At 37.2% G+C, this 27,202-nt stretch overlaps 1 protein-coding gene across 50 annotated transcripts in view; it reads right to left on the bottom strand.

Annotated features, from left to right (window-relative positions):
- The window catches only part of RIMS2 (regulating synaptic membrane exocytosis 2), a 572,997-nt gene that overhangs the window by 7,860 nt on the left and 537,935 nt on the right, over window positions 1-27,202 (bottom strand). For 49 of the 50 annotated variants that reach the window (XM_070481448.1, XM_070481450.1, XM_070481459.1 and 46 more), the window contains one exon: window positions 1,240-1,381. In XM_070481448.1, the coding sequence (XP_070337549.1) occupies window positions 1,240-1,381 (142 nt within the window). Of the gene's footprint in view, window positions 1-1,239; window positions 1,382-22,011; window positions 22,625-27,202 lie in introns of those variants that run through there. The other variant, XM_014826882.3, reaches the window with a different exon arrangement.

Below are 27,202 nucleotides of genomic sequence, written 5' to 3'. Positions count from 1 at the left end.
TCTAAAGCCCACGGTCATGACTACCAACTGATTTTGGCTCCATTGTATGACTTATATCCCCAACTCATAGCACAGTGCTGAGAACACTGGAAGGTATGGGAAAATTTATTGACTGAATTCATAAGTATTCACTGGAAAAATGTTTCCAGTGAGACTATAAACATCTGGAGGGCAGGGGCCACAGTTTAAACATTTTTATATCCCTAACAGTATCTAATATAGTGCTCTGCAATGATAAGTGCTTAGTGCTCATTTATTTTTTACATGATTCTCTATCTCTTTTAAGACTTCCTTGATGAAAATCAAACCTATTTCTTTCCTCAAACTTAATTCCCAAATATTAAGTTAATCCAAACATTTTAATGTTTCCAAGTTAATGTATCCCATATAACCTGATTTATAAATGTATGGAAACCATAAACAACTCTTGTATTTATATAATTGTGCCTGACAAATTATCCTTAGGGCATATCATCAATACTCTGCCAGCAGCTCCCATCGCCTCACATCTGTGAACTGGCTACACGTATGTTGTCTAAACATCTGATGCTTCCATGGTGATGATGGAGTGGGGTCAGTTAACCCCACTTTCCTCTATTAATTTCCTTTACATATCCGTCTATGGATCTGCAGTTGCTAATTACTGTTAATTTGTTGATGATGACAGGGCTATATGATCTTTACAAATGCTTTAAAAATATCTCAGATGCACTTGATTCAAGGGAAAGCTATGTTATAACTCCATAAAGGAAAGGCTCACCAACTTTCTCTGTGGTGTTTCTTATTGGCTATTACATTTACCTGAACTATTTTTTACTGCATGGAACTAAATATGTATCAGTATTCGATATTTTTTAGTAATAACTCTTAAAGATTTTAAAAATCAGCATTGTTCATGTGGTGTGGCATGAGTGCTTATTATTTTTGTGTTTTTATGTATTATTTCTAGGTAAGGCAAGCTATTTGTTTTGCATGTATTGTGACAGTCACATTTTAGCATCTTGCCGTTAAAGTGAAACACTTTATCCCCAAACCTATGTCTCTTGATATAAAAAGTCAGATATGTCACATTGTTCAGTGGCAGGTGAGCAAAAGTTCTCTTCACAGCAAATCAGCCCGCAAAAATGAAAACGGTGCTGTCGAGTGTGAGCTAACTTTTGTGAAAGCAAAGAGACAGAGACAGAGAAGATGGTCTCCGCAGGCTCGGAAGAGACGCCCATCCCCGCCAGCCTCACTCACTTTCCTTCTGAGCTGTAGCTGTTCATGCTGCCATCTGTAGATTCTCGGCTTGCCTGTCGAGTCATCCAGTTCCTCATTTCCACAGCCAGGCCTGTTTCTGTACTTCTCTGGACAGTGCTCCGTAGCTTTTTACCTCCCGCTTCTGCACAAACAGAAAACAGAAAGGATGAGAGCTTTGTCATCACCATCTGGCAACAAAGAATATCAGCCAAAGCTTTGAGGTCCTCAGATGAAGAGAACTGCATAGATACAAATGCTCTTATTAAGGAGACAGAGAGAAAAGGTATTTCAAACAACGTCTTGTTGAGTGGGATGAAAATTTTCTAAAAAATCTTTGGGAAGCACAAAATACCATTGTTTTATTTCCATTTAAAACAGTGTTCAAATTGGTAACAAAAGGAACAAAAAGGTTCAAACTAAAGAAAATAAAAAGCTTTGTTTTCATTGTAATATTTGAATGCAAGATTAATTTATGCCTGTCTTTTTCTTTTTTCTTTCTTTTTGTCATGGTGAAAGAACTAGGCCTTCTTATTATTTCCAAAGAACAAGAGGTGAGTAATCCTCAATTCTAGTCTTAACTTTCACACGAAAACCTGCTTTTGTGGGGTGATTGATATTAGAAGGCAAAGAAAACTATACAAAGGAGACAGCCCTGTTTGATAAGTTTCACATTTATTGGTAACTTTCAGAGAGATTCTCAAAGGGAATGCAAAAACCCAACAATGCCATGTGAAGAGAGCTTTTTAATTTTTGGTCCTGGATAGTCATGTCAAGGATCTTCAACAGTTTGCGTGTGAGGTATACTTACAGAAATCAGTTAGAAGACTGGAAACTGCGTCAAGTACTACAGACGTGACAGAGGCACAAGTGCTATCTGGAGAGGTCAGGGAGGAAGGAGCTTCAGAGATGCAGTGGGATTTGAGCTGGGCTTGAAAAATCAGCAGATTGGGACCCAAGAAGAGGCAAGAAGAGAGTGTTTTTGGCAAGGGAAAGAGCTTGGACAAAGGTGTGAAGCTGGGAATGACCATGAGCGGTTGAGGGATGGTGCAAATAACCAAAACATATGGAGGAGGCTGCGGTGGGTCAGACAAGAAACTGAGTCCCAATTACAAAGGGCTTTGCATGCTGAAACATGGAGTTGAGAAACTACTAAAGCTGGAGCAACAGGGTGACAGTCCCAAAGTATCTGTATTAATTTACTTCTTGTCAGGCCAAAGCATTTATATACATTGACTATGCATATTATTAGCTTTGGGGGATATGGTAAGCTCTTTTAGTGCCTGGTATTAATAATTTAATTTTAGATTAATAAATATTTGTTGATATTGCCAGTGACTTGTTGAAATCCCTTTCACCAAGCCTCTTAAAATATTTTCTCACCATTTTGAAACACTGCTTTAAATTTCATCTGTTCTCCATTTCCAACTTTAATGTACATCAAAGTGCTTTGAAAAAGTATATATAAATATAAGTTATGACTGACCTACAGTGCAGTTCCAAAATCTAAGCCTAACATTTTAGATAATTGATAATAAACATGTTGTACTGATATGAACTAGAAGATGATATAAAGCATCCCCATCAATGAGGAAAAGCTATTCTTTACAGAGGAATGTCAGTTAATAAATGTAAAAGCAATGATAAAATTTTTAAATTACCAATTTGCAACCTCCAGTGGAACAAATGATTTAAATAAGGTACACCAATGGATGCTAACACCATTAGATAAAAGGATATTCAAATGAGCCAAGATATCACCCCACAAATTAGTTCTACTTGTTAAAGGAAGACATGCACTTTAACACTGGGAGACGGGGCTATCATCATCTTAATCAAGTGATCAAATTTAGTAACACTAATAGTGGGACAATCATATGTACCTCCTGATATAAAATACACAGCATCACCTATTAAGTTGTTCTGGAGAAAAATATACAATTATTTCTAATCAGGCCTTTGGAACGAACTTCTAGTTTTCAAAAATACAGAGGATAGAGTAATGGGGTAAATGACGCAATTAAAAAAAAAATCCAGACAAACCAGGAACTTGGGATTTTGTTCAAGAGAATTGTCCTAGTCTCTTAAAAAAAGTTAATATTGGGCCAGTCCTGAAGGCCTAGTGGTTAAGTTCAGCACACTCTGCTTTGGCAGCCTAGGTTTGGTTCCTGGGCATGGACCTACACCTCTGGTCAGTGCCATGCTGGTGGGGCTCACATACAAAAAGAGGAAGACTGGCAACAGATGTTAGCTCAGGGTGAATCTTCCTCAGAAAGAAAAAAAGAAAGAAAGAAAAAAGAAAAAAAGAGAAAAATTTAAGCAAATAAACTAACAAAATGAGGGAAATGTTCCAGATTAAAAAAATATTCCAGAGATGTGGAATTTAATGGTTATTAAATGCTATGAGTATAATTCGATCAGTTTCTTTTTGGGAAAAAAGAAAACAAGAAATTCTAAAAGCAAAACACTCTAAAAGCAATTTTAGGACAAGTAGGGAAAATTTGAAGATGGATTAGATATTAGATGGGATAAGAAAATTATTAATTTTCTTAGGTAGATAATGGCAAGTATTATAAAAAATTTCCTTATCATTAGGAGAAACATGTTAAAGTATTTAGACCTGAAATGCTATATTGTCTGCAACTTATTTTCAAATGTTAGAGCAAAAAGTACACATATACATAAAACAAAGAGGATAAAAATTAAAATTAAAAAAAGGATGGGGATGAAGAGTAGAACTCGGTATTCATAAATTTAATATTTATGATTTTATATGAGAATGACCCCCAAATGGCCACATCAAAAAGTAACAGAATTCTGTCCAGGTGTGAACTGGAATCATGGAAGGTGGTAGCTGGTGTGAGGGAGCGAGACCAAGGGCTGCATCCTGGCCTTCCATGCAGCATTACTGTTCACTTCCTGTGAAGAATGCCCATGTGAAAAAAAACCATCAAGAGAGACAGACAACTTCAGTGAAATCTGAAAATGTGGAATGAGTATATATACGGGAAACATATAATTTTCAAAGGAAATGAGATTCCTAAAGGTCTCAGGACATAGCCTTTGCAATGTCAAAGATCTATTGTTTTTCATTTAATGTCTGATTCTATCACATCACAAGTGACTTGAAAATCTGCTCTGATAGGGTGATGAGAACCAGCCACCATCTGTCAAAGAATAACAATACAATGAGCATGTAATCCTTTTGTTTACAGATTGCTTTTTACACGCATCCTCTTCAGAACAACTCTAACAATCCTCATTTTATACATACAACATGGAAGGACCCCAGCGGGTTACACAATTCCCTGAAGCCACGTAGAAAGTGATAGAACTAGAGTTTGTACATAGTTCCTTGACTCCAAATTCTTTGCTATCCACTGATTTGTTGTCAGAATATAATCAATGGGTAGCTTGGGCAGCTGTCTATGCTAACGCTGTAAATGCATATAAGAGGCCCTGTTAGAAGCAGCTCGTGGGTGGAAAGAGCAGAGCACAGTCAGGCTGTGGCATCAAACTGCTTCTCTTTGACTCCCCCAATCATGTACCAGCTGGGTGACACTCAGCAAGTTACTTTACCCTGTGACTCAGTTTTCTCGAACTGTCAAATGGCAATGATAACAATGCCTACCTGGTAGGGTTTTTGTGAGGATTAAGGAAAACGATATATTTAAAGTGCTTAGGCTACTGCCTGATATCTAGCAAATCTTCACCTAATGATACTGTTATTATTATTACCATAAGATAGGGAATCAGAAAACATGTATTCTAGGCTGATCTCTACCACTAACTAGCTGGCTCTGTGGCTTCTCTGAGTCATAGTCCTCTCTGAGTCTCTGGCTCCTCATTTATAAAAGACAGGAGGGGGGAGGGTGAGAGATGATCTCTGTTCTTTTTTAGCTTTAAAGTCTATGAGTTTGTGTCATTAGTGTATGACCAAGACCATGAATAATACCAGACATTGAGGAGATAGTGCTACTCATTGCCATCTGATGGAATCGAAGAATTCTAGGTAATATGCGGAGCATTTATGATAGTTCTTTAAAATATGTCTTTTAAAATATACTTATATCTGATACATTTATAGATATTTTAAAAACAAATGTATTTTTCAGTGCCACAAATCCTTTGCATCACAATCACAATAATACTAATTTAATCTAAATATAATTCATGATGGAGATTCACATTTAATGTTCCAAATCTCTGCCATGTTATTCAACCTAAAAACTGAATCTATATAACAGTGAATATCTATATGAGGTAAGTGTGGTAGGCAGAATTGTAAGATGACCCCCATGATTATGTTACTTTACAGGGCAAAAGGGGTTTTGCATATGTAATTAAGGTTATCAATCAGTTGACCTAAAGATAAGAAGATTATCTGCGTGGGCCTAATGTATACACATGAGCTTTTTAAAAGCAGAATGCTTTCTCTGGCTGGTTCCAGAAGAGTCAATCAGGGAGAGCTGAAGCCAAGAAGGATTCAGTGTACAAAGTCTTGAAGACGAGGGGACCATGTGGCAAGGACCTGAGATCAGCCTCCAGCTGCTGAGAGCGATATCTGGCTGACAGGCAGCAGAACGGGGACCTCAGGCCTACAACTGCAAGGAAGTGGATTCTGCCAACAACCTGAATGACCCTGGAAGCAGATTCTTCCCCAGAGGCTCCAGATAAGAAATCAGCCCAGCCGACACCTTGATTTCAGCCATGGGATACCCTAAGCAGAAAACCCAGCCCTGTCATGCCAGATGTGTGACCTACAGAACTTGAACTAATAAACAGGTGTTGTTTTAAGCTGCTAAATTTGTGGTAATTGTTAAGCAGCAATAGGTAGTTTTTTAGATAACTTTTTTAACAGGGAGATCTAGAAAAATAACCTATTGTGACCATAGGAATGGACCAACTGAAATTATCTGTAAGAACTTAACAGCTGTGTTAAAAAAAAGTGCATATTTTTAAAAAAGAATATATATACATGTATACACTATATCATATACATATACATGTACAATATATATGTGTGTGTGTGTATCAAGATGTTTAAAAGTACTCAGGTAGCAAACTATAGAACTAAGGTCCAAATTACATTGCTATAGAACCCTTAAACTACTCCATCCAATGTTAGGCATTTTAAGCCAAAGTGCATTTGGAGAAGATGACTGCAGGTAAAAATCAAGGTCTTGAATTGCAAAACATCACAGGCAGACAGCAGAACCCAGGAGGTGTCCTTGTTATTCTGCTCTGCTTAGTCTGATGACTCATTTACATGGCACCCTCCACATTCAAAGAAAGCTACTTGATTAAACAAACGATCAAAAGGTCAGTTTCTCCTAAAAATATCTGAAAACCAGAAAACCCTTTGAGTGACTTGACAACAAAAATCAAAAGGTCTTCCCTGCTACTGATTTGGAAACTCTCCTAAGCCCCAAGACAGGCTCAAAATGAAATGCAAAACTTAATGTGGTGGTGACTTCTTTCCAAATCTTGGACCCACAGAGCCCATTCCTGCTTGCTCTCACCTAGAAGGTCTTATCTCCTATTACAGACAGACTCACTTCAGAGTCAGAATTTTCTTGATGTTAATATGGGAAATGATTTCTGTAAACAGGTTGAAGACAGGTTGGTAGATTCTGAAAACTGACTTTAATTTTTTTTTTTTTTGAGTAAGATTACCCCTGAGCTAACTGCTGCCAATCCTCCTCTTTTTGCTTGAGGAGGACTGGCCCTGAGCTAGCATCCATGCCCATCTTCCTCTACTTTATGTGTGGGACACCTACCACAACATGGCTTGCCAAGAGGTGCCATGTCCGCACCTGGGATCCCAACTGGCAAACCCTGGGCCGCCAAAGTGGAACGTGGGCACTCAACCGCTGCACCACCGGGCCAGCCCCTGACTTTAATTTTTAGTTCTGATCACAATTTACATGCTTTGAGTTCATAAGGCACTATTTTTATATTTTATTCAAAATCACCCTTTTCCAGAGTGAGTATAATTTGGAGAAGCTATTTGCATTATATTTAAAGAAATTTTAAAATGTATTAAAAATTAAAATTTTGAGCCAGCTCTGATGGCCTAGGAGTTAAAATTCAGCACACTCCACTTTGGTGCCTGGGTTTGGTTCCCAAGTGTGAAACCACGCCATTTGTTTGTCAGTAGCTATGCTGTGGTGGTGGCTCACATAGAAGAACAAGAACTTACAACTATACACAACCCATGTACTGGGGCTTTGGAGGGAAAACAGAATAAAAAAGGAGGAATATTGGCAACAAATAATAGCTTAGGATGAGTCTTCCCCAGCAAAAAAAAAAAAAAAAAAGAAAGAAACAAAGAAACAAAGAAAGAAACAACTTGAATGAAAAAAACCTAAAATTTCTAAAATTATTATTCATAGAATTTCAGAAGTTATCTTAGGGATCCAGGGTACCTTTGTAGTTTATGCACTCCTTTATTGTAGCAATGAGAAAGTTGAGGCCCAGAGTGGCTAGTCCCTCTTTGGTAGAAGATTTTCATCTTTAAAAAGGTGTAATGAGGCAGCCCTGATGGCCTAGTGGTTAAAGTTTGGTGCTTTCCACTTCAGTGGCCCGGATTCAGTTCCCCAGGCACAGAACCACACCACTCGTCTGTCAGTAGCCATGCTGTGGTGGCAGCTCACATAGAAGAACTAGAAGGACTTACAACTGGAATACACAACTATGTACTAGGGTTTTGGGGAGGGGAGAAAAAAAGAGAGGAAGATTGGTAAGAGATGTGAGCTCTGGGGGAATCTTTCCCAGCAAAACAAAGAAACAAAAAACCCCAAAATGGTAATCTCCTTAGATGCTTAATGCTAAAAAAAAGAAAGTTGTAATAATTTCAAATTGTACTTTAGCTGTCGTCCATCTTGCTCCTCTAATTTCTCAAACTTTCAAGTTTAACATTGCCTCCAGCACTCTCCTCAACCTCCATGGCAGGCACTGTGGGCATAACTTCCCATCAGCAGGTTTTATATAAAGACATGAAAAAGAATGATTTATTTACCTATTTGGTCCCTCAATATGGGGACATTCATGAGTTGATTATTACAATTGTGTATAAAATCTTGTGCACTTATATTTATGTTTGTCAGGGCTTCTTACTATAATACATATAATTCAAATCTATGAAGTCTAAACGAAATAGGGACAAATATATGACCATTTCTTTTGGACTAATCTAGGATCTGCACTAACAACTAAAATAAAATAGAAATTAACATTTGATTTCCAAAATTGTTTCAGAGTTTAACACAACTATGCCAACAGCTTTGTCACAAGTATTATGAAAGTTATGTAGTTAATAGCTACAATACAATGAACTACAAGCAGAGGTCAAAAGTAGGTATTAGGATGTTTAAATATATTCACTTTTCCCCCCACCTCTGAAGTTAGATGTGATCATGTGATTTGCTTGGCCAATGAAATGTGAGCAAAATTGGCTCATGTAACTTCAGGGCAGAAGCTTCAAGAGTGATAATAACAGATGACTCATAATCATCCGTGGCTTAACACAAAAAATTCACATCTCACTCCTGCTATATGCCCATTGAGAGTCATACTTGTGGCAGTACTCAGGGACCCACGCTGATCAGAGACACCTGTTGCTACCTGCTTCCACATAGAGAAGTGGGGACATGGTGAGTCACACATCAGCTCTTGAAGTTTCTGCCATGAAGTTACAGTTGTGCTCAGATTTCATTGGCCAAGCAAGTCACGTGATCACACCCAACTTCAGAGGTGGGGGGAAAAGTGAATATATTTAAACATCCTAATGTCTACCACAATTGTGACAGATAAACATATAACAGCTATAGACAGTATTCCATTCACTTGTATGTGAGGTTTTAAATTTTTGTATTTTTTTTCTTTTTTTCAACTTCATTAAAATATGTGACCACTTTGAATACAGCTCTCTTAAAAAAAATTCTGCATTTGATATTCTATTTTATAACTTGGTTTCATGGCTTTTGTCTTATAAGTATGCTTAAAGAAATTTTAATCACTGTTTTTGAACTTCAGATTCATATTTTAAACACATTAAAATAATTTTTAGGTGCTGGCCTGGTTGCACAGTGGTTAAATTCACATGCTCCTCTTTGGCAGGTGGCCCTGGGTTCGTGGATTTGGATCCCAGGTGCAGACCTACACATTACTCATCAAGCGATGCTGTGGTAGTGTCTAACATACGAAATAGAGGAGGATTGGCACAGATGTTAGCTCAGGGCGAATCTTCCTGAAGCAAAAAGAGGAAGCTTGGCAACAGATGTTAGCTCAGGGGCAATCTTCCTCACCAAAAAAATTAAAAAATAAACGAATAAAATAATTTTTAATTTTAAAATAGTTTTAGATTTACAGGAAAATTGTGACGATAGTACAGAAAATTCCAGTATACTCTACTCTTAGTAACATCTTACATGGCTATGGTACATTTGTCACAATTAATGAAGTAATATTGATACATGACTATTGACTAAAGTCTATACTTTATTTGGATTGCCTTAGTTTTCACCTGAAGTTTTTTTCTGATCTATGATGCCGCATTACATTGAGTCATCATGTCTCTTTAGATTTCTCTTGGAGATAGATTTTTAACGTCTCTAATTCCTGACATTCTTTTTCATTTGTAACTCCTTTTAGTCTGCTCTTTGTATGTGAAACTATCATGCAGTATGATAAATCACTGTAGTATAAATATACCCATTAATGAAACCACTTATTTTTAGTAAAATCAATATATAAGTTGAAAATACTCGTCTATGGAAAAACAGAAAATATTTCATGTCATGAGTGAAAAATGCCAAAAGTATGAAAATGTTATCGATACTAAATTAATTTATACTGTATGGCATAATGCAAAGAGACAGAGTTAATATACATATTTTTAAATAGTTTATTAAAATAAGTTTAATTATGTTTCAGATAAAAATTAAATAAAATCACCACTCCCTATGTAACAATTAATTCAGGCAAGGATCAGCAAAGGATGTTAAAATCATTGAGTGAGAGGTTTTTGGGAAACAGGACATTTGGATGGTATCAAAGAATCACCCTAGAGATTACCTAATAATCATAAAAGGAAGAATATATCTCTTCCATAGAGAGAAACTGAGAACCACCTCTTAACCAAGTGATCAGACTTCGCATGTCTAAGAGTGAGAAATCTTGACATTATGTCTACTGATAGATGTATGAAGTTTATATCTCCTATGACATTCAACCTGAATCTAATCATGTCTCTAGACCTAATGTTCAGTTTATAGAAGACACAGAGAATAGAGAAAGTGATCAAACAAATTCAGATTGTTGGTCATTCCACCAGACAACTTTGTCTGGACTCTTCAAGACAATGTCATGAAAAAAAAGTGTAAGTACTGTTTTAGATTAAGCATAACAATCAAATACAACGAATGAACCTTGACCAGAACCTGCATTGAGAAGAAAAACAAGGGAATGAAAGCTTTTAAAAACATTTTTAGGTCAATTGAAGAAAAGTGAACATGGAAGGAATATTAGATGATAGAGATTTTTTAAAATTTTTATTGTTTATAAATTTTTTTAAAAAAACTAAGAGATGCATGCAGAAGGACTTAAGGGTGAAGTATCTTGATGTCTGCAATTCACCTTACTCTCAAATGTTCCACAAAAATACACATTATATATATATGTGCGTGTGTGTGTGTGTGAGCGCGCGCAATGTATGGATGTAAAGTAGGGGAGAGAGACAGGAAAAATAAAGTCAACTAAAAAATGGTCAGTCTATATAGTGGATGTTCATTGTACTTCTCCTTTACTGTATGTATAAAATATTTCACAATAAGAGTTGGGAAAAATTCAATTACTAAATTTAAAACAGAGGAAGAAAAGAAAGAGCTATTGTTTCTTGATTTACTACGATGTGGAGACGCTTTGGTTATAAAATCCACTTATCTCTAGTCCTCATAACAGTGCTGTATGGTGGTTATTATTACTCTCACTTTCTGTATGAGAAAATTGCCTAAGTCACAAAGCTGGCAAGTGATATTGATGAGACTCGAACCCAAACCCCAGCAATGTCAAAGCCTGTGCTTATTTCTCAAAGCATGCTGGCTTCCATCTTCATTTAGTACTTTGGACGCTAATTTCTTTCTTTTCTTTTTTTTTTGTGAGTGACATTCCCCTTTAGGATTTCAAGTTTCATGTATTTATTTATTTATTTACTTTTAAAGATTGGCACCTGAGCTAACAGCTGTTGCCAATCTTTTTTGTTTGTTTGTTTGTTTATCTCCCCCAATTCCCCTGGTACATAGTTGTATATCTTAGTTGCATGTCCTTCTAGTTGTGTCATGTGGGACGCCACCTCAATGTAGCCTGACGAGCAGTGCCATGTCCAAGACCAGGATCCGAACTGGTGAAAACCTGGGCCGCTGCAGCAGAGCACGCAGACTTAACCACTGGGCCATGGCGCTGGCCCATGGAAGCTAATTTCTAATTCCAGAGTAATCAGTGATTTGAAACCTCATCTCATGTTCTCCCCGTATAGCCAAATAAACGTTTTTATTTATTTATTTATTTTTTGAGGAAGATTGGCCCTGAGCTAACATCCACTGCCAATCCTCTTTTTGCTGAGGAAGACTGGCCCTGAGCTAATGCCTGTGTCCATCTTCCTCTATTCTATATGTGGGACACTTCCCAAAGCGTGGCTTGATAAGCAGTGCTAGATCTGCGCCCAGCATCCGAATCGGTGAACCCCAGGTCACTGAAGCATAGTGCACAAACTTAACCACTACACCACTAGGCTGGCCCCCCAAATAAACTTAAAATAAATTGTTTTATGGGCATTGTTGAGATTCTGATCTTTCATGTTCTTGTTCTCTCATGAAAAACGGGGGAAACGTCAATTTTATTGTTGAATTCTGACTTCAGGAACATGATGACAACATATATTTATAATAAAATTCAAACAAATGTGCCAGAAATAGCTCTTCTCTATTCTACACATATGCATTTCTACCTGTCAGCATGTCATTTTACATCTATCCACACCAAGAAGTGGAGAGTTCATCAAATGATACGACAGCAGTAAAATAATACTAAATACATTGTAAAAAATTGTCGATTTGCCAGCATGTGGAACTGAAAAGGACTTTGACCTTTTTGTGTCTTGATGCTCACCTGTAAAACAAAGAGGCCCCTACAAGGAACAGAAAACTACAGACCATTATCCCATGGGCACATATACAAAAATCTTCAACAAAATATCAGCAAATCAAATCCAACAATGTATAAAAAGAATTATACACCATGACAAAATGGGATTTACCCCAGTTATGCAATGCTGGTTCAACATTTAAAAATCAATTAATGTAATCCATCACATCAACAGGCTAGAAAAGAAAAATCACATGATCATATCAACAGACGTAGAAAGAGCATGTGACAAAATCCAACACTTATTCATGACAAAATCTCTCAGTAAACTAGGAATAGAGGCGAGCTACCTTAACTTTATGAAGAATATCTACAAAAAACTTACAGCTAACATCATACTCAATAATGAGAAACTAGAAGCTTTCCCACCAAGATCAGATACAAAGGAAGAACGTTCCCTCTTACCACTCCTTCCAACATCATACTGGAAGTTCCAGCTAATTCAATAGGACAAGAAAACAAAATAAAAGGCATACAGATTGAGAAGAAAGAAATAAAACTGTCTTTGGTCACAGATGGCATGATTATCTATGTAGAAAATCTGAAAAAAAAAATCAACATAAAAACTCCTGGAAGTAATGAGTGATTATAGCAAAGTTTCAGGATACAAGGCTAATATCCAAAAGTCAAATTCTTTCCTATGTATCAGCAATGAAAAGGTGGAATTTGAAATTAAAAATACAATACCACTTACGTCAGCATCCAAAAAAATGAAATACTTAGGTATAAATCTAACAAAATATGTACAAGATCTATAAGAGGAAAACTAAGAAACTCTGATGAATGAAATCAAAGAACTAAATAAATTGAGAGATATTCCATGTTCACAGATAGGAAGACTCAATATTGTCGAGACGTCAGTTCTTCCCAATTTGATCTACAGGTTGAATGCAATCTCAATCAAAATCCCAGCAAGTTATTTTGTAGGTATTGATAAACTGATTCTAAAGTTTATGTGGAGAGGAAAAAGACCCAGAATAACCAACTTATGTTGAAGGAAAAGAAAAAGTTGGAGGACTGACAGTACTCAACTTCAGGACTTGCTATAAAGCTACAGTAATCAAGACAGGGTGGTATTGGTGGAAGAATAGACAAACAGATCAATGGAACAGAATAGAGAGCCCAGAAATAGATCCATATAAATATACCCATGATATTTGACAAAGGAGCAAAGGCAATACAATGAAGCAAAGATGTCTTCAACAAATGGCGCTGGAACAACTGGACATCCAGTGGGAGAGCCCAGAGGCTAGAAACTAAAAGAACAGAATCTTGAAGCTTAAAATCTTTGTCCAATGAGATGTTTGGTTTTGGAGTTACTCACACTTCACACTGACTGGAATCAAACAGACTGTAAGCCTACTGAATTTTTGAAGGACCTGTATACAAAAAATAATTACTAGCCCACTTACAAAAGTCTGTTTAACCCCTGAGGTAACCACTGGGTTTCCTAATCTGCACTTGCAAGAAGCAGGCTACTGAAGCTATGAAGCCTCCTCTTAAGGCAAATCTTTGTGGCTATGAAGAATAAAGGACAAAGAAACACTATCCAGAAAACAGAACCAAGGTTGCCAGATGAGTAAATCAAGAAACATATTCTGGGGGCCAGCCCCGTGGCCAAGTGGTTAAATTCACGCACTCCGCTTCGACAGCCTAGGTTTCCACGGTTCGGATCCTGGGTGTGGACATGGCATCGCTCATCATACCATGCTGAGGCGGCATCCCACATGCCACAACTAGAAGGACCCACAACTAAAAATATACAACTATGTACCGGGGGGCTTTGGGGAGATGTATTCTACTGTCAATCTTTGATATTCCTTATGAATGGGATTTGATAATTCCTATGGATGATCGATTGTTGTGTTTCCTATTCCCCCTTTTGAAAAGAGAATTTTTATCTTGGGTATCCTGTTGCTATTGTACCATTTCAATTGGATGTGTTGGAGGCAGATAACCTGTCTTTAGGTTGACAGGTCATTATAATATGAAAAGCCACATCTGGATATGAGGGAGAGAACTACACATCACTCAAAGATCCTAGATTTCAATTTACATGCAGTAAGTGGATGACATTTTAAGGTTAAATTTCTGGGGAGGGATTGACTGTGTCCTTTATGCAAAATAAGAGTGTGCATGGATATTTGGGTGGCCAAATCTGAGAAAAAGTTAAAATTAAGAGAGCCATATTCTTTGCCAAAGCTTCTTACACAGATTTTCTTTTCCTTTCCTGTCTGCTTATGCATATTGAGCAACGAGGAAAATAACCAAATAGAAAACTAATATTTTAAGCAATTAAATATAGGTAACTAGGTAGAGCTTAATAGTTTTTTCCCACTGGTAATATATTATATTACTAAGTGGATATTTGTTAATGTTTTTGGCTCACCAGCATTTAAACCTTCTTCACATATATTAGAAATAATGCATCCTTCAATTGCAGAAGCTAAAACTGTCAAGTGTCACCCTTCCAGTCTGCCTGGCAATTAGGGCATGAGCACATGGCTGAGGTTCTGCTGATCAGACACTACTTTGAATGTGAGGTTACTGAAGCAAAGAAGCAGAGACATCAAAGGCTCCCATTCTAATGAGGGTGGTGGCCACAGTACATAATTTCCAGGAGGAGTCCCAGAGCAGTATGCAGTGATTCAACATCGGTGTTGACAGTGGTGTAAGCAGTGATGTCTGTGCCAAGCAGCAGTGGTAGTTTGGTAGAGCTAGTTCTGGAATATGGCTTGGGGCAATTTAGTAGGTAAGGTAAGACAGTAGATAAGTAATGACAATCCAAGGCACTATATGTTAAGCAGTATATGAATGGCATTAAGTATCTAGAGCTGTGCTGTCCAACAGAACTTTGTGTGAACGGCAGAAATGTTCTATAATTCTACACTGTCCAATAAGTAGTTACTAGTCATGTGCAGCAACTGAGCACTTGAAATGTGGCTAATGTGACTGAGGAACTAAATTTTAATTTAATTTGACTTTAATTTATTTAAATTTAAAGAGCCACATATGACTAGTGCTTCTGGTATTAAACAGCACAGATCTAAAGGTTCTGAAAAAAGATAAAAATATTTTGAGAAGGGATAAGGGAATAATAACCATAACAACACTAATTCTAACATCTCTCCAAGATGAGTATTATTATATACATTTCACATAAAAATGAGGAAACTAAAGCTCAAAGAAATTAAGTTTCTTACTCAGTTTACACAACTAGGAAAGGGTGGAGCTAATTTTTCAAACCCAGGTCTAACTCTATGCCCAGTCACTTTTTCCTCTGCCTATAGAAGCTTCTTTAGCTTTTGAAGACTTCATAGAGTAGATGGGATATGAGCCGGACTTTGAAGGGCAATTAGACATGATGCCCATACAGTGGTAGAGGAAAAATAGAAAGAAAGGCTTGAACAAAAATTTGGAGGCAAAGAGCAAGAAACCTTAGTTTTATTGAACTGCTAGGTTCCTAAAGGGCCTTGGAAGGCATGGAAGCTAAACTGTATCTAAAGACCAGATTGTTAAAGCTTTGGAATGTCAGGCTAAAGGCTTTATTTAGTAGGAGATGGGAATCTACTGAAGTTTTTGGAGAAACAGCAGTGTCAAGACCAAGATGACATTTAAGAGAATTGATACAGGAGCAGTAAAGTTAGATTGGAGTGGGGAGACCCAAAAGGTGGAAAGAGAAGGTTGGGAGACTCTCAGATGATTTCAAAGGTGAGCTAATGTGGTCCTAAATGAGAATGGGAACAATGAAGAGAACTGAGAAAGGTTGGGAAGAAAGCATTTCCTTGGCAGAAGTTTCCAATTGGTGGCACACATTTGAGCCACCTTTGGTCAATAGGTATGTTTTGTTTGGCCCAAATAATGTTTAAATTTTTTCATTTAGGTGCCAACATTTTAAAATTTAAAGGTTTTAAGTAAACATCCAGATTTATAGCTTCTCTCAGGGAAAAAAGAAGAGTAAATTTGCCAACCCTGGGCTGATATTCAATTTGGCATCAATTAGCTAGAACTGAGTATTCACCATTCCTTTTTGGATGGGTAAGCTTCCTTCAGCTCAGAGTCCTTGCCTTTTCTTTTCATACTACGTCTGGCCTACTTCACTGATGTATATTAACTTCCTGGCCTCTGATTTGTAGGAATAATTAAGGAACAACTGATCACTGAAATAGCTAAGATAAACCATCCTTTCATTTTAGTCTTATTAGGCAAAATCTAAATCTTAAGAAATGATACTTCAAACTAGAATTGATACTATCATTTTTATGTTAGCTTTTTCTTCAATTGTTCAAATAGTATTATATATACATAGCATTAAGTAAACCCCTCTCCTCTCCAAACAAACACCATTACAATATGAGATATAACAAATATTTAGAATGATCTTGTCTGATCAATAATAAGGAAGGGACTACTTAAGAACAGCAGAGAGCATTTTCATTAAACCATAGTCCTTGGCAGAAATGGGATGCTGCCATTACAACTTTCTAGTGGATTTCTTTTGAAAGCCATTATACTCAAGATGGCTCCATAGGGAGGCTTGCTCCCATTACTAGTTGTGAACTTAGTGAACTTACTGAAGTATGAAAGCAAATTGGGGTTTAACTTGACTTTTGTATTAAAGTTTTAAATCATTTTATGGGGAATGTTCGGACACAGTGAAAGATTCTGAATTTTAGATTAAAAAGGTAATATTTGATAAGCACTCTGAGTGGTATTATTATTCATTTTTTTAAATTCCACAATCTTTTGCTTCACCTTATCTGCCTAGAATGTAAATCTAATATAAACATACTGTGCTATTGTTGAATATAGTATGGACTCATTTATAAATGATTTATGATTGTAATCAATCATAACCTAGGAAAAGTAATATCCTCTAAGGAAAGATCTATATTTAGACTATAACTGTCTATCCATGTCCTGTCCCCAATATTGGTATTGTGAACATGTGCAAAAACTATGACCACTGAATTTAAAAAAGTCCAGATCACGTATTGCAATTTAAAAACAGTATAAATATAATGAATAGCAGTCAGTTATACTGATATTCAGCTTGAAAAATTGGTAGAACAATCTAACTATTGTTATTAGTAATAGACACTTACTGGATACTTACTATGCTAGACATGAGTCTGTGCTTAGAAGTATTACATTTAAGGGTATGGAGAATTTTTCAATCCAATAGAGCATGGGCAAAGTGCTCAGCTCCATTTTAATCAACTGTGACTGTTTATTAAGAATTAAGTGTATTATTTACCATACACACAGATTGGAATAGGATAATGTCTTTTATACACTTCTTATCGGTTGCATGGCTCTTGAAGAGTGGGCGAGAATTAAACAGGTCTTTTTATTACAGTCTATTTAGTTCCTTTCATATTAATTCCTCATAGCTTCACTATTACATGTGAAGAAACTTTCTTTCATTTTTCTGGTGATTTTTAAACTATTCTTGCTTCTTAAATGGATTTCCTATAATTTAATTCTCAAGCTAGTGGCATGCAAAAGAAATTAAATGAGTTAATTTACTCAGTTAAATAGTATTAAGTGGGTAGGATCTTCTCTGTACTATTGCAAAGCCATATTTTAACCAATAAAGGCAGGCCATAAAATAAAGCAAATCAAATTCATCACACATTATACGTACATAACTGAACAGGAATCACTAGCCCACAACCACAGGTAACATTTAGACAGCCGCTGAGAAACCAGATCTACGAAGTATTAGGAAATGTGCCATTTTCCTACATTATATGACCATAACCATTTGTCCTTCAATCTATGGGTGGTAAGTTGTGGGGTAGCTTCTACCAAGAATGGTAACTTTTCCTGGAAACGATTCCTTCTTTCTTAGAATTACCTGTAATGTTAAAAAATTCTACAAACAGTAATATCTATATTAGGGAGATAGACTCAATGTTGGGGCCAAATAGTTCATACAGTGAAGGTAATATTATCTCATAGGGTTCAATGATAAAATAAATAACCATAACTCATAATCTGTTAAATAATACGTAAGGTACCATTGTTATTATTTTTACTTTAAAAATAAAAACCAAACAGAGATTTGAAGAACATTTATCTGGAATATATCTAGGAATAAGGACACAAAAAATAAAATAAGATGAAATAGAACTGCAAGCATACTAAAAAGATGTTACAAAGACCAATCAACAAACTTAACTTATTTTGCTTATAGGAATGTCCTTTTCATCCTCACTGAAGTCAGCCCCAGTGAGATTTATGGTCTGTGGCCAAGTTGTTTAACTTCTCTAAGTCTCAATTTTCACATGTGTAAAATGATGAAAATAATAATTTCCTTGAATGATTATCATAAAATTAAAGGAATGTGGCACAAAGAATGTGCTCAATAAATGGTAATTATTATTATTATTATAGTTAGTTTTCAAGATCATAGCATATTACAAGAAAACAGTACAATAATGAAGAAACAATACACAGAGTAGTTAGAATTATAAACTCCAGAACCAGATTATGGGTTTAGCTCCTAGCCCCACCACTTACTAGCTGTAAGATTGTTTTCAAAGATGTGCAAGAGGCCACTGAGAGTGATCGCTGAGAAATATCGCTGACAACTGAATCGATGTTTAACCTTCACTTTCTCAGGACACCCTTCTCTAACCTCTAAATTACGTTTTCTTATATCTCTTATTGCACTCTGTACTTTACCTTCCTAATACTTGTCCCAGTCATAATTACATATTTATATTAATGTCTATCTATCTCCATTAGACTGTAGGCTCTAAGAGGGTAGGGAGTATATCCCCCTGAGAGACTACCATAGCAACTAACATCAAATAGCCTCAGCGAATATTTCTGAATGAATGAATGAAAACAATATGGTCTCTCCAAAGACTTAGTGCTTCTTGTGTAGAATGGTCATATCTGGATATGCTGTATAAGAATGAAATGAGAAGATGGAACTGGAAGACAGTACATTTGAGATTGTTTAGTTATTCCACAACTTCTGAAAAGACACACACACACAAAAGACTAGCTTTAAAATCAGACCAGCTTCATGAACTGATTTAGTCAAATCACGCTGGTTAGTAGACACTGTTCTCTTTAGACGAGTTGTTCTCAACCAGTGTGAAAATCATTCGTTGCGATGGGTTCACTTTTCTTCATAAATTAGAATGGTTTCATAGTTAAAACTATAACAACATATTCCTAAGTAAGCTCATGAAAGCATATGTTATCCACATGAACTTCATGTGTCCTGTGTGGGTGTCTCAATAAAAAAAAATGTTGTGGAGAAGCACTGTTCCAGGACAGTGACTTCTAATTGTTACAACTCTTCAGGGTGTGTTGAAAGATCCTTAAAAATCTCAGGAGTTTCAAGGGTGGTAAGAGTAATGCAGAAATAAAGAAGAAAGAGGATTTTTTTCCTCTTGGCTGTAAAATGACTGTAACCCAGTGGAAAGACCTCTCATTTGTGGGGAGTGCCTCCTCTCTAGTTACTAGTAGAGAACTATACGTTTCACTTTAAAAACACTGGCTTCCATCTGGAACATTTTGTCTTGGCAACTTGAAAAGTCATATTATGGGACAGGAGTCTGTTCCAATTTCCCTTGTGTAGATGTAGGAATTTCCTTTGGGATTAGTCTGTGTGAGCCAAGGTTAAGCAAAGGTACTTTAAATTTTGAAAATTTTCACATTTATATAAGCTTTTCTTGTCTCAAAAAGGCTTTTAGGATGGTATTTTGTAAATCCAACAATTTTAGTTACAACTTAAGGAAGAAGGACAATAGTTTATCTGAAGCAAACTCAAGACTGAAGACTTGGTGTAAAAATTAAAAATTGAGAAATGAGTCTATAATAATGCTGTTTTATTTAAATATGTATTTTCAGTTTGAGAAAACCGAAACTGAGTTTGAGTTCTAGCTTCACCACTTACTAGGTATGTGACTGTGGCCAAGTATATGCAAAAAATCATCTAGTACAGCCTGGAGTTGAGTGCATGCGTTGTGCTGTTGACTGCCTGGGTCCATACACTAACTCTATTTCCTACTATCCGAGTGACCTTGGCAAGTTTCTCAATCTCTCTGCCTTAGTTTCCTCAACTGTAAGTGGGGATAATAAATGTACTGCCTCCTCAGGTTGTTGCGGGCCTGAAAGAGTAAACGCGTGTCAAGTTCTTAGACCAGTGCCTGGCTAATAATAAATACTGGAAATTTTACCTACAATTAGGATCATTCACTCACCCAGTTTGATTTTCTAATTTCTTGACTTGTTTACATTTCCTGAGATTTTAGACATTTAATTATAGAAAACAAGTGAAATATAAGCAAATAAACAAGAACAGCAAAGGATTAGTACAAAAATGAAAAGTCATGTTTGTATAGGGAAGTGCCTTCCTATTAAACCTGCATTGATCTACAGAAAACTGATATTGCAACAGTAAGCTAGAAGAAATCCGGATAGCTCTAGCTAGAGAATTACTGTGAAGAGCACTTTCCAGACATATTACTAATCCTCCATCTTCCACCTCCCTACCTTCCACCGGGGAAAAAGAGGGAACAATTTATTTCAACCTGTTGGTAGAGCAGGTGCTAAGTCAGGGCTTACTACAGTTTTCCTAATAAGAGTCACTGACTGTTAGAATAAAAGCAAAACAATCTTACTGTATACGAGAATAGAGTTAATATGATGATAACCAACCTATTCTGGATATACATCTAAAGATGAACACAGTTTGCAACCAGCATATCAATAAACTAATAAACAGTATTTCAAATGTTGAGATGCTATTATTTACCAGTCAATTCTTACTTTGATTTACAAATTATATTTTCAGTGTTAGTTGTTAAATCTTATAGGAAAGTTCTTCATAAAGAAAAACATATGTTCTGTTATTCAAAACTTTATGAAGAATTTGAAACCACTTGGTGACAAGTTTAAAACAGTGAGTTCCCTTGCCCCATTTTTCTCATTAGCTTAATTATAACGGCATCGTTCAGGCATCAGAGACAGGCAAGCAATAGTCAGATTTATAGTATTGTGCCCTGTGAACAAAGTTTCAGGTGTCCACAGCACAAACCGGCCTTTAGTACTGTCAATCCTCCACCTGTCTCTCCATTGTATCACCTGTTCCCCTCATCCGGACTCTGACTTTTTACAGGCTGAGATTCCTGCTTCATAGTTTTGCTGCTACTTTTCCCTTTAATTTTTGTGTATTTCTGTCCTCCAGGCCAAAATGCTAATGTTGAGACTGTGGGAGTAAACAAAAACAGAGTAGGGTGCACTCAACAGGCGCCACCTTGCCTCCCAGCCGTCTACATCCTCATTCAGCTCCCAGGAACTCGATAATTCAACTTCACTGGGAGAGCCTTTTCCCAAGTCAGCGCCTGTGGAACTCTCCAAATAACCCATAAACAGAACTTCACCCCGGCTCAGCAGGAGCGCTCTGGGGTCTCTCGCCCCCAGCAGGGTCCGGAGGGGGAAAGGGACACTACTAGTTGGAGTTCTCTCTCCCCCTGCCAACCCTCCAAACGCCTACTTTTCGAGATGCCAGTCGTAAACAGAAACGTCAACTACAGACAGTCTCACCTCCTTCTTCCTCCTCCAGGGAGTTCATGCAGGGAAAGTAGCCGGCCAGAGCCTCGAAGGAGGCGGAGAGGCTGCTCCGGCTCTGGGAGCGCTGCATGGAGCGTCCCGCAGCGCCGGCGCCCCCCAAGCCCTGCCGGCCCATCTTGGACGAAGACCCGCTTTTCCCGCGGTACAAGATACGAGGCGTCTTGGCGGCTGGGGCGCGGCGACCGCAGCGTTTCGGGGGCCGAGACGGTGCCGCGGGACCCTGGGGTTCTGGCCCCTGCCTCCCTGACCCGGTCCGCGCCAGACGTGGCTTTCCTGGCTGCCGGGAACTCCCCTCTGTCGGGGAGGGGCCAGGAGGAAGGGTTCGAGGCAGTGGCTGGCGAAGACCAGCTGCTAGCAGTCAAAGTCCGAGGTCTCTCCAGAGGGAGCTGAGGATCCCGGAGACTGTGGCGGCTAGAGTCTCGTTGCCCTCCCCTCGCAGAAGATGCTGCTGCTGCTGCTGTGCTGCTGCTGCCCTGGTCCCCGCCAATCAGCAGCCGTAGTGGGAGGCGGCAGCCGCCACAGCACCTCCGCGGGCTGACAGCTCCTGAGCGCACATCTCAGTTTCTCGGCAACTCTGACCCAGAGTAGCTCCCGCTATTTCCTCTTCTCCCCACCTCCCCGGCCCCCTCCCATGGGATTAAGTCCAGAGAATGGTGGTTAATTAGATGCAATACGTTAGGCATCGCAGATGGGTAATATATCAGACAAATTTTTGGCAATCACTTTCCCTTTCCTCAGTTTTACTTAAATTTGTTAACGTTCCTTAAGCATAAACAAGAAATATTGAAATTTTCTGCAAGTATAACACAAAGGCTCAATTTTTAACAGATTCCACGAAAGCCTAGAATTAAAGCTTTCTCTTTTACCTTCTTTCTTTATTAAAAAGCTAAAAAGTCAACAGAGGGAAAAAGGTTAAAAAAAAATCAAGAGCCTGAAAAAGCACCAACACTAAAAAAGTAGTATGATGTTTACCAACTTTGCTTTAATTTCAGGAATTTTTAATGCTTTTTTTCTGCAAATTAAATAATCTGCTACCTATTGTTGCTAAGAATGACAATAAACACTTTAAGGTTTTAACATCTACATAAAAGGTAATATCCTTTAACATAAATTTGAAAGCAACACAGACATACTAGAAACAAAACAGTTTATAAGTGAAATAACATGTCGCATTCTGCAAACTGCAGATCTCTATCCTGGAACATAAAGCAACCATAATTCCATTTCAATAGGAGTCAGGGGACTGCCCCACTTTTTGTCACCTTAGGCAAGCCACTCAATCTCTCAGTTTCCCTATCCAGGAAGGTAGGAAGGTAGGGTACAATGATTCCAGTCCTAACCAAGTCACAGCTTTATTGTTGGGGATGTGTAATAGGGGCTTTCAAAATGTTTTGTAAAATGTAAATTATGTGATCTCAAATGGTACTTTCATACAATAAATATTTCCTGAATATATATGCACAAGTTCTTTGCTTGATGTTGTGGGAGATTGAAACACTCATTCAATTAATATTAATTGAGCTCCTAGTATATGGTCAGGTACCTTTGTGAACACTTAGGACACAATAGTGATCAAAGCAGATAGAAATCCCTGCTCTTGTGGAGCTTACATTCTAGCAGAGGGAGAGAGACACAATAAATCAGTAAATTATATAGTGTTAAAAGAGGATAAATGCAAATGGAAAAAAATAAAGTTAAGGGATATGAAAGAGTCTGCAATTTAAAAAAGGGCTGTCAGAGTGGGCCTCTTTGACAAGGTGACATTTGAACAGAGGTTTGAAGAAGTTGAGGAAGTTAGCCATTCCGATATGTGAGGAAGAGAGTAAGTCTGAGGCAGAAAAACCCTCCAGTGCAACGGCCCTAGGTGTGATGTCCTGGTTTGTCCATGGGACAGCAAAGAGGGCAGGGTAGCTGGAGCAGAGGGAGCGAGTGGGAAGGAAAGGAGGCCAGAGAGATGACGCAGAGAAGGGGACCGATCACACAGGGCCTTCTAGGTATGTTAATGACTTTGGCCATTGGACATCACAATTTAGAAGGTACAAAAAATGCATTCACGTAATAATCCTTTCAAATCTTTCTAAAAATTGGGAAACTTTCAGTACAAGTAAGAGTGCCGTCATATGGTAACAACTTTTGGGTGCTGAGACTTAGGATAATCCAGGTTTCTTGCTTTTGTTCTTCTGATAGGCTTTTGTCCTTCCTCATTAATATTCCTACTACTCTCTCTTAGTTCAATTTCCTGTTCATTATTCACTTTCCTAAAATATCAGCATTTCAATAGAACACTGATAAAACCAGGAGTTTTATGAACACTTTTTCATACCATATTGCTTTTATTCAGAGAATAGAAACTTTTTTTGTGAGGAAGATTGACCCTGAGCTAACATCTGTGCCAGTCTTCCTCCATTACATATGTGAGATGCCGCCACAGAATGGCTTGATGAGCGGTGTGTAGGTTCACACCCGGGATCTGAACCCACAAACCCTGGGCCACTGAAGTGGAGCACTCGAACCTAACCACTATGCCACTGGGCTAGCCAAGAAACTTTTTTATTAAATGAAATTTTCATTATAAGAATAAAGAGAATCACAGAATTTGGGAAACTGAAAGGACTACTGAAAATCATCTAATTTTTTTTAAACATTTAAAATTTTTTTAAACACAAATTTTTAGTGAGTCAGGAAAACAACTTATTAGGTTTTGATCAGCATTCTAAAAAATAAAATGAAATGAATAGCACAGTGTAGTCCATGTAGTTATTGCATCAATTGCAATATTGTTTCATGAATATGCGTGTGTGTGTGTGCACACGCATGTGCATATGTGTATTGAGTTGTGATCAAGAGGAAAGTATCAAGGAAGAGGGATTGAGTAGAGAAATTCAAGGAAAATAAATTGGCCAGGGGTGGAAATCTTTTACTTTGACATCCAGGGACATCATAATGATAGCTGAAAGTCACTCTGGAAGGGAACGTCTTGGGTTTCTATTAGTGAGTGCACAGAGATAGGGAATCTAAGAACTGAATCATGGCTGAGTTGCTTGGGCCCTGCCTTCTCTTTGTCAATGACCTGGCTTTATGCACCAAGAAGAGGTTAGTCCAGAATAGTCCAGATGCATCCATTTCTACAGGAGCATCATTTCTCCCTCACAATTTCAGAACAAGGTTGTCCTGGGGAGCTTTTTGGTACTTTTTCCTATAGTTAGGATCTTGGAGATATAGATAAGTGATAGGAGAATAGCACAAGGAGGAGCAGGGAAACTAAAGAAGAAAAAAGAAAATCACCTTATTTCAGGGAAGAAAGCTTTAAGGCAAAAGAAGAGTGTGGCACACAGGTGTTAGAGACAAACCATATTAACAGCCAGAGACCTCTGGTCTTGAATGATAACTTGTGCAATATAATGAACTTATTGAGAAACTTTACAATTCTACTTTTTTGGTCCTATACTCAATTGTTTTCTTATGTATAATAAATATTATATAAATAGTATTTCTGGTTTATATATTTTTAACAAGTTGATTTATTATTCCTTATTCCATTCTGATATAAGTACTACCACCCCCAAAGTAATATAAAAATTTACATAAAAAATAAACTACCTTAAAAGATTGGAAATGTCATTCTCCATACCAGAAGATACATTCAAATGGCTTTGGATGTAGTTCTCAAATGATGGATCACTACATAGTTTCATTATATAAAACTAAGTGTAATTCCAGAATCATTATAATCCAGTATTCAAATTATTTATAACTTTCTTACTCATCCAAAGATAATCAGATATTGCAATCCTATGATAGCATTCTATTTGATGAATATGAAACATATCACACTAATTAAGCCACTTAATTCTTACATCAACACTGAGCATGTCATTATTATTTATTCTTTATAGATGAATTAATAAAAACCCCTTCAATAATACTAAATGACTTGCTTAATTAGAAAGTGGCAAAGCAGGACTCAAATTCAGATTTCAGGTTCAGTGGCCTCTATACTATATCATAGGTATCTTATACCATATACACAAAACACAGATGATAGATATAACATGAACTGTACAATAAATTATTTGGCTTAAAATAAGTAAACTAAATATTGAAAATCTTCAAAATCATAATGTTTATTCTATGTATCAATGTTAAATCTATATTTGCCTTTTTTATCAAAACATAACAATATTACATAGCTTTATATGTATTTCAGTCCATCAATTCTAACAGGACTAGAAGGTTACGTCATTTATGTATCAATTTTTCTAATAATTTCTCAACGAAAAATCATCAAAATTTTTTTTTTTACTGGTGTCTCATTATCTTTTTTTTTTTTTCAAAGATTGGTACCTGAGCTAACAACTCTTGCCAATCTAGTTGTGCTGTGTGGGACACTGCCTCAGCATGGCCTGATGAGCAGTGGCATGTCTGTGCCCGGGATCCAAACCAGTAAAACCCTGGGCCGCCGAAGCAGAGTGCGCAAACTTAACCACTTGGCCATGGGGCTGGCCCCCAAAACTTTAAAGTATGTTAAGTTAGTTTCCTCCTGAAAAAGAGGGTGGTCACTTAAGTGAAAACATAAAAAGGTTATTACATGAAGTAGTTATATAGTGTATAGACCACGGATTAGTTCAATCAAGAACAATAGTTGTGCCTTTGGCAGCCTTATCCTTTTCTATGCTAGAAATAATGTAGATGATGATGATGAGAACGCAAACTACTAACAAAGGGAAGGGAAGAAGAAGTAAGTCCCTCTGGTAAGTAGTGAAAAAAACAAGTAGTAAGGCCCAGAGGTGGATATACTAAAAAGAAATAGAAAAAGTACTCTTATTGCTGCTCTGTCACTATTTATTATTTTCTAGTCAACCCAGAAGCGGCTGTTTGTTGGAAGAGATAGGAATTGCTCAGGAGAAGTTATAGAGCTGTGATTCAGATTGAACTACCCTCTTTCTCTTGATATACATTTGCTCTTGGCAATATGGGGATTCATTTCTACCTCAGTCTTTACAATTGATGTCAATTACCTTGGCCACTTTGGACCATTCTTCTTTACAGCAAATAATTCTATGCTAAATAGAAATATTTGTGGATATATTTTGTGTTATTCGAAACCAACTCTCAGAATCCTAAAATATATATATTTTTTGCTGTAACAAAATATCTTTGCATT

This window comes from Equus asinus, chromosome 12, assembly GCF_041296235.1.
Source record: "Equus asinus isolate D_3611 breed Donkey chromosome 12, EquAss-T2T_v2, whole genome shotgun sequence".
Classification (NCBI taxonomy): domain Eukaryota; kingdom Metazoa; phylum Chordata; class Mammalia; order Perissodactyla; family Equidae; genus Equus; species Equus asinus.
This window is presented reverse-complemented; position numbering and strand designations above follow the sequence as displayed.